We start from the raw sequence: 8,789 nt of genomic DNA on the forward strand, positions 1-8,789 counted from the left end.
AAGCAGTTGAGGATAAAGGATGGAGGTCAAACTGTCTCCATTTCTCCTGAATTGCTGTACCAAAATACAGCTGCCTATGAAATGGTGAGGCAGCCCCCAGCTGTAGCCCCGACAGCAGGGAGCAGGCACTCTCCCCCTCTCCTAGCTAGTCTCCTGGATAAACCTCCCAGGCAGACCAGGTCTGCTTCTTGTAGAGGAAAGAGGTAACTACAACTGGGGGTGCCACAGGTACCATTCCCAGGCACAGGGTATCTGGCTCACCGCAGCTGAGTGGCCTGGGACAACCCACAGATAGCCCTGCTCCTCTTCAGGAGCTGTCCTCTCAGTGGCCCAAGAGCTCACAAAACCCACTGGACCACACACAAAAGGGGAACTCAGCTATAGTTTTAAGACCTGGATGGAAGAAGAGACTGTGAAGGAAACAGTCTGAAGTCCCACCTCCCCTTTTTATTCACCTCTAGCTCCTCTAGTTTCCTCCAAAAGGAATGCAGTCCACGTGATCTGAGGTCACTCCAAAGACCAATTCAATGTGAATAAGCAAAAGATAAGCAAAATATGCAGTGTAGGCTTCTACACAGAGGAAGAGTTGTCCTCTTCCTAGACTGTACGAAGCTGTATGTGAGCACAGTAAAGCATCAAGTCTGATAGCATTTGGGATAGTCCCAAATGGGATAGTCATGAGGAATGCTGCTATATAATAATATTCAGGATTTATCAGCTTCTATTGTGCTGCATTTAGCTCACTTGCACAAGATTAATGTTTTAGCTATTCTGCCAAAAACCACATAAGAGAAAAGACACAAGTGAGACTCAAATCACCATTCACATCTCAAAGAGGAAGCTCTCCATCAGGATCTTACAAGCTCACCTGAAGGAACAGTTTTTTGTTGTTTGGTCTACACGCTGATTTGTCTGAGAATGCAGGAATCATGCTTGAAAGTCACTACGAACTAATAAAAAAAAGTTTTAAAAATATCACTTCTTATTGAGTATTGCATTCTGTACCATCTACCCAGAGAATCCACCAGCAATGTAACAAAATGTCATTGGGGCAGCCTCATTAGCAAAAGCTCTTGGAGATTGTTAGCCTGAGTGTAGACCAGCTGAAAGTGTAGGTGGACATTAAATCCGACCCAAAATAATCAAGCAGCTCCCAGTGTCAGCAGATCCATAATCAAGGTGGTATTTAAGGTTATACTCTTCTAAGGCTTCAGTTACTGTTACTGTAGCTAGAAGATAGAAATCTTTCATATAGCAAGATCTCAGTTCCTCAAACATCATCCTCCCTCCCATTTGGCAATGGCACTACTGCAAGAACACCTGACTTCTGATGTTGTGGAAGAAATCAGCAGTTTCACACTTGAGCACCACCAACTTATGTTTTATTCTGCAATTAGCAGGCAAGATGGTGCAGGAAGTTCAGCCCTTGTGAAAGGCAAAATAGTGCTGCTAACTCAAAGTGGAGTTCTGGACTCAGCAGGTCCCAGGAGAGGCTGGCCATCCACAAGGCCTCTCTCAAGATGCACAGGGTCCCAGCTTACAGCCTCTTGTTGACCCTCTGGTGCCAGCACATCTCTGCAGAGGACCACGTACTACTTTCAGAAGCACCCATACCGTGGGTATCCCTCCCCCAGCTCTCTGTGAAGTCCAGGCTGTCAGAAGTCTGAGCACAGTGGGCTAAGAGATGGCCCATCTAAGTGCCATAAGCAATTATTTAAGAGCAGCTATTTAGATTTGATTTGTACAACTTAAGCTTGTTAAAAACAGTGTGCTTAAGACCACTTCATATTTCAATTTTTTTTAAGAAGTCAGCAATTTACTATGAAAATAATAACAAGAGACCCGTTTCTACTCATGTCTGTATTTTAAAACTCTTGAGTAAGATTTCCTCAGGCTTCACTATACAAAATGTCTTTCAGCATCTTAAGTGAAGCTGCAATTTTTAAAAAACAGAAATGTTTTTAGTTTCTAGAGGTTTCTAGAATGAACATATTGAAAGGTGACCCTTCTGGGGCTCAGCAAGGCCTTGAGGAGTGTCTCCAGTGCTTGAGGTGGGAACACTGGCTGCAAGTGCACTGCATCAGTCTGGATGCAGTCGCAGGAATTAGTCATCCTCTGAGTCACTGTCGCCCCTGGCTGGGACACACGCCCTGATTGAGGACATGAGCTGGTCCTGAATCTGCTTCCTGGGGTTCTCTTCGAGGTCTGTCTTGATGGCACCCGACTCTGAAATCTTCCACTCCAATTCTGTGCAGTGCAAAACAAGAGTCATGAATGTACAGGAGCAAACTAGAGAAAGCCCACCCTTCACTCCCCAGCTGACTTCCCTTATCACCCTACCACCACCACCACCACACTAGGGTCCTCCTCCCCTTCTTCCACAACCAGAGCCAAGCTCCTGCCCTGTTTACCACACCTGTTCCAACCAAGTCCTCCTTTCCCAGTCCCTAGTGCTGGCACAGGTCTCAGCCCAGGGCACAGAGGTCAGGGTACTGCTCTGCAACCCACCAGTGACATCCCCAGTACCACCCTGCAACCAGGAGTGCAGAAGAGGTGATGGATACAGAGCAGCAGCTTTAGAGGCAACTCTCCCAGTGAAAATGAATGGTACCTCCTTCTAAGCACATAAGGGCAGAAGACGTGTTTGCACATCTATTGCCAGTGAAGGAATACTGCTCGTACATTACAGCTGTTCCCATCGTACACTGAGTTCACCACAATCAGAAGACGCAGGAAATAAATTTAATAAAGGGCAAAAAATTGTGGAAATTTCATGTACACATCTGAATTATAGGTATTTTTCAGGGATGTACCTTGTAAATAGAATTCACCCCTTTGCCTCTACATTGCACACTAAATATTAGTTCCTCAAGACAGTAAAGAGAGACCACCACCAGCAGTAGGCCCAAATTGGACTGGATTGCTTCCCAGAAGTGGTAGAAAGTCAATACAACACATACAGTTGAAATCCTTCTCCTACTCCTGCTGACAATCATATAATCAAATCTAATTTCCTTCAGATGCTACAGAATAATGAATCCAACCTCACACTTTCTTTAATCTCCAGTGGAAGGCACCTGGCCTAGGGGAGAAGGAAGGAAGACGAAAGTGCAGAAATTTCAGTGCACAGCTTCCTGCGATGACTGAATTAAGCTGACTCAGTCAGGAACAACAGACAAACATATGCCATCGTCTTAAAAATGAAACAAAGAGCCCTACAGTCCAATAGGCAAGTGCACAGATTATCACTGCAGGCAAGGGCAATCATTCATGTCCAAGACACCCAAAGAACATGCATGGGTACTGTTTACCCTTTAATATATCCAGCAAAATTTGTTTCACCCAACACAGGGCATAAACAGTTAGACACACAAGACAAATCTCTGTATGTTGGCTTGTACAAGATAGCCAAGTGGTTGAGCCATAGGGGTGAAAAAAAATCTACTATGATTTTCAGTACCTCCCTTCTCTTCCTAAGCTCCATTTCTCTCATTCCCAGCAAAACAGTTTTGCTTTGCCTTCGGAAGACCAGAGATGCAGCCACTCACCATCCCGTGTCAGGTTCATGCCACCGAACACCAAAGGCCCAATGAACTGAGCTCTGATGTCTCCCTCCAGGTACACAAATATTGTAGGCAGGTTCTTATCGGGGTAGTTGGGAATGCAGGTGGTAGAGATGGCTTTGATGAATTTCACATCTCTGAACTTCTTTGCAAGCTCACTCATATGTTGATTTATTAAGGCACAGAGTGGAATTCTGTGAAGAACAGAAACACACACACATAAGGAAAAAACACAAGACAATTCAAAAGTAAACATCTCCAGAAGAAAGGTCAGAAATATCAGATTGATGAGTTTCTGGAAAAACAAAAGTACCAGAAGCAACTTCTGAATACTTTTGTTGTCCAGTATTCCAGGACTCAAAGGAGATCAGCACCACTGAGATTGTGGTGTGTGGTAGGGTTTTGTTTTAATATATTACTAATGCAGCCTTCCCCTCTATCCCCATTACATACAGGGAAACTTAGGAATTTAAGATACTTAGAAATTTCATGAGCAAGGGCAAAATAAAAAGAAAAGCTGCTCCTGGAAGAAAGCATGCAAATGATGATCAACACCTGTGAGGAAATTAGAGACAAAGAACAACAGCAAGTATTTATAACCCTTCAAAAAAATTCTAGCAACTTAACAGACCTTTTTGACAAGGTTTTCTGTCATGGTGACAGGACTGGAAAGCTTGCTCACTCCATTTGTATGCCACTAGAAACCAAGCTAAATACACATTGATCCTTCTTATTCACTGCCCCTTGCATTTAATCCAGAATAATTTCCACAGCTTGGATATTTCAGTGGCAGCAGCTACCTCTATGGCAGCTGTATGGTACACATCATGCTGTGTCGTATCAATGTATAAAAAAGCCAATTCATGGTTCCATCATTCTAAAATGAAGTCCAGCAGTCTTGAATCAACAGTATTGAAATTACTAATTTGTTTTTATTTCTTAGAACTCCAGAATCAGTCCTTAGTTCCACAATAACTACAAATTTACCTTGGAACATTTTCAGCTATTGACAGTGCAAGGTTTAATGGTTAAAAACAAATTCTTACCCTTGTCTGTAGAGGTGCAAGACTACCCATATACCTTTTCCAGCTTTTGTAACCTCTTGAACATAATCTTTTCCCGAAATCTCCAAGACTTCCCCGAATTTATTCTTCATTTGAGCTGCCTTCATTTCTGCTAACCTTTGCTGCCTGAATAGCCAGGAATGGAAAAGACATCTTGTGATTAGAAGCATTTTTTTGACAGAACAACACTTGAAGGAGCTGGTTGAAACCTAGACTTCAGAGACACACTACAAACTTCTTCTAACCCCAGAGCAGTGAAAGCAAAATGACACAGTAGATGCTCTTGTATTTGCATTGTAAGTTAAAACCACCGACATGCAAGAAGTACAACTATGTTTTTAGAAATGCTTTTTTCTCCTCATTTCTGGCCTCACTAGACATTTCTTCTGCAGGCAATACACTACAAAACTAAATGGCAAAAACCATGAGAGAGGTTAAGAGATAAACGGAAACCAACACTAATTATGCAAATCTGCAGCACCTTAATCTCATTCACACAAAAATTAGGAAATATTGGAGGTGATTTTCAAAGCTCTCAGGATCCCCAGCCATGCACTCAGCAGGTGCACATTATCTCTGCAAAGCTAGGTTGTAGATAAAGGATAGTGAATTCAAACACTGTTATCCTTTTAAAGACACTTAGAAGCTCCACAAGAGACCAGAAACACAACCCCTTTTTTCCATCATCCTAAAAACATTCTTTCTCTTCAACAATATCTAAAAGCATATAAAAGAAAGACCCTCCAATTATCATTAAAGCCAAGTTCTGCAAGCTGCTCTGACCTGTACATTTCAATAGCTTTCTCATCTTCCTCATTAAATTCGTCTTCATTCTCTTCTAGCTCTTCCAGAGTCATGTCCTCATAAGTTTTCACTAAAATGGAAGAAACATCAAATCAGCAAAAACCTCATTCCAGGATTAAAACTCATCAGCTTTTATCAATCCAACAGAATTTATTTACTCTAAGGACAGATTAATAGGAAACATGGGGTGGATTTTTTTGAGTATTATCCTACAATAATAGAATGGCTTGGGTTGAAAGGGACCTTGAAGACCATCCAGTTCCCACCCCTCTGGCCAAGGGCAGGGACACCTTTCACTAGACCAAGTTGCTCAAAGCCCCATCCAGCCTGGCCTTGAACACTTCCAGCAATGGGACATCCACAGCTTCTCTGGGCAACCTGTTCCAGTGCCTCACCACACTCACAACAAAGAATTTCTTCTTAACATCTAATCTAAGCCTACTCTCCTTCATCTTAAGGCTATTCTCCCTTGTCCTATCTACCACTACATGGTATCATAAAGCTGGAATTGCCCTTAGGAGTTGGGACTTCAGTGATCCTTGTGGGTCCCTTCCAGCTCAGGATATTCTATGATTCTGTTCTATGATTCTAAAAAGTCCCTCCCCAGCTCTCTTGTCAGTCCCTTTGGCACTGGAATGTGCTACAGTTCTCCCCCAAGCCTTCTCTTCTGCAGGCTGAGCAGCCCCTGCTTTCTCAACCTGTCGTTATTATTCCTACTGGATTTTTAGAAAGTGCTATGTGCTTTAGATATATAGGTGGAAAGAATATTATGGAAAAGCCTCTGAGCTGAAGGCTGCCTAGACTGGCATCCAACTACCTGCACAAGCTTTCAAGTTTAGCAGCTGCAGCACAGACATGCACTTCACCTGCCAGACTCCCTTTGCATTGTTCTTGTTTCTGTTTTCAAACATGTTTACAAACATTTCAAAAATGTTTTCAAACATTTACTTCCATAAAAATACAGAGCTGACATGAAGAACAAAGCTTTCCTGTGCTGGAAGAATCCATGTGTTCAGGAATGTATTTGTTTGATACCATTATCAGCTGATCACCCTGCACAGATGAAGCTCTGGTATCCCTACAGACCTGGAAAACGACACATTGCTTTACAAGCATATAAACATTGCTGCTGGCCATTTCTTTGAAAAAGCTTCCCCCAGAAGCCATTCCAAGGCTTGTTGTGTGGCTGCCTGAGTTGGCTGGTCACTCACCAAGAGATTTCTGAAGGATGGCAAACTGCTCTTCTTCCTTTGCACGTTCCTGTTCCTCCAAGTTTTCCTTTGGAGGAAGGATACCTTTCTTGCGCAGAATGTCATTCCACTCTGTGTCTTTATTTGGATCCTGGAACAGAACAACATATGGATGATATTTCTTCAAAATGAACTTTACCACTTCCAGAACTCAACACAGTGGCTAAACTGGTAACTGGATGGATGGTACAAGAAAGTCACAGCGCGAATCCTCCTGATGCTGGGGCTTCTTTTCAGCCCCAGACCTGCAGCACCACGAAGACTGATTTTGTTTTATTCCCTCCCACTCACAGCACATACCTCAGGAGGCCTTGGTTGGGTACCACGGTTTGAAGCATTGTAACCACTGCTGTATCTCTAACAAAGTGCAATGAAAGGAGAGGGTATCAGCTGGGTGACAGGGAAGCATGCTGGCCAAAGGGCTCCCTTATAGACCCTCAGCAGGACAGGCCACCAAATCAATGGTCACTGCATCAGGAAGCACTAGTGACAAGACATACACAGGCACCAACCTTACAGACCTAATTCTCAGTACACGCGAAGTCTCCTTAGATTCAAGTCAGAGTGACCATGTGAGTGCTTAGAGAAAAGCAAGCAGTCTCTGTCAGCCAAGCCCATTGCTAAGGATTCAGATGTAAATCTACAGCTAAACTATTCCTGAGACTTCACTGTAAAATAGTTGCAATAATGCTGCAAAACAAGGCCAACAGGCCCTCGTGTATTGTTGAAAATCTCAGTGTAAGGTTTTCCTATTTAGCAGGCAATTTTAATTTTTAAAATACAAAAAATCCAGTGTTAAGCACCCACAGGCTGACTGTGCTTCCTTGCTATCTTGGCCTAGGTCCACTTTGTAAACTGAACGCGCCTATTGGTTTGCTATAGCTTGTATCAGTAGACCTTACACTAGGTCTGTTCCCATCCATATAACCGTATCTCTTCCCAGACTAAACCCCAGCACTTATGGGCTACCGGGACAGGAAGGGAGGGGTAGGAAACAGAGGGGGAGAAGAAAAAGAATAAATAAATAAAGAGAACAATGTAGCTCAGCACACAGAACACCAAATATTGTTTGTTTTCTGTCTCTGACCGTGGTCACCTTTCCCTCGACCCCGCATTTACTATCGTTTACTAACACGCTGATGCACTGCCTGAAACGCCCACCCGCTCACTACAGTAGTGAAATAACTACTGTACTCGCAAAAAAAGCAACAAATCGCCACAAACCCAGCCACGGAGCTCCGAACAACACCGCCGCGTAACAGCCACGTCCGCCCCGAGAGAGCGGCACGAACCCGGGCCGCCCCCACCCCGGCTGCCCCGGGCACTCGGCCGGGGAGGGCGGCCCGTGGCTGTCGGCGGGGCCCCAGCCCTCGGCCCGGCCGGGCTTGCCCCACAGCACCGCCCGCACACGGCCGGGTGCGAGGACACGGGGGCACCGCGGCTGCTCACCTGCATCGTGCCGGCGGGGCCGAGCCGGGGCCGTGCCCGGGCAGCGGCGGCGGCGCTGGGCAAGGCCGGGCAGGGCCGGTCCCGGCGTGCGCGGCGCGGCCGGAGGAGGCGGCGCTCCCGGGCGGGGCGGGCGCGGGGCGGGCGCCGCTTCCCGCACCGCCTAATAAGGCTGGTCCCGGCGGCGGGAGGCCCCGGGCCGGCATGGGCGCTTGGAAAGGGTCGCGGAATTGTTTGGGTTGAAAGGCATCCTAAAGATCATAAATCCCCCTGCTGTGGACAGAGATACCTTCCAGTAAACTAGGTTGCTCAAAGTCCCATCCAGCCGGGCCTAGAATAACCGTGCTTGAGCAGGGAGGGTGGAGATGACCCACCGTGCTCCATTCCAGTCTTTTTCCGTGATTCCCTGTAACTTTTCTCTTTCCACTTCACTGAGCCTTTTTTATCCGTTTGCATTTCATACCCTGCTTTATTTCCCCACTGGTTTATCTGCTTATTTTTCTTTCCCTGATCTGTTAAAAATAAAATAAGCAATCAAGGCTGTATTATCTACTCTTATTAGGCATAATTAGCTGTACTTGTAATATTGTTAGTTGTTAGCCAACTAACATTACCAGAACTTTGTCTCTAGGTAGTTACTTTTATTTCGGTTTTGAGTCCAA

General features: G+C 45.0%; 1 protein-coding gene across 1 annotated transcript; it reads right to left on the reverse strand.

Moving 5' to 3' along the window:
- Window positions 1-1,845: 1,845 nt before the first annotated feature.
- PDCL3 (phosducin like 3) lies at window positions 1,846-8,235 on the reverse strand. Its single transcript, XM_069005811.1, has 6 exons — window positions 8,131-8,235; window positions 6,643-6,772; window positions 5,411-5,501; window positions 4,610-4,753; window positions 3,549-3,757; window positions 1,846-2,247 (listed from the first exon to the last, which is right to left on the reverse strand). The coding sequence occupies exons 1-6, from the start codon at window positions 8,134-8,136 to the stop codon at window positions 2,105-2,107; spliced, it is 723 nt and encodes a 240-aa protein (XP_068861912.1). The 5' UTR covers window positions 8,137-8,235; the 3' UTR covers window positions 1,846-2,104.
- Between the last annotated feature and the right edge of the window lie 554 nt (window positions 8,236-8,789).

The sequence above is a fragment of the Aphelocoma coerulescens genome, chromosome 1 (genome assembly GCF_041296385.1).
Source record: "Aphelocoma coerulescens isolate FSJ_1873_10779 chromosome 1, UR_Acoe_1.0, whole genome shotgun sequence".
Classification (NCBI taxonomy): Eukaryota; Metazoa; Chordata; class Aves; order Passeriformes; family Corvidae; genus Aphelocoma; species Aphelocoma coerulescens.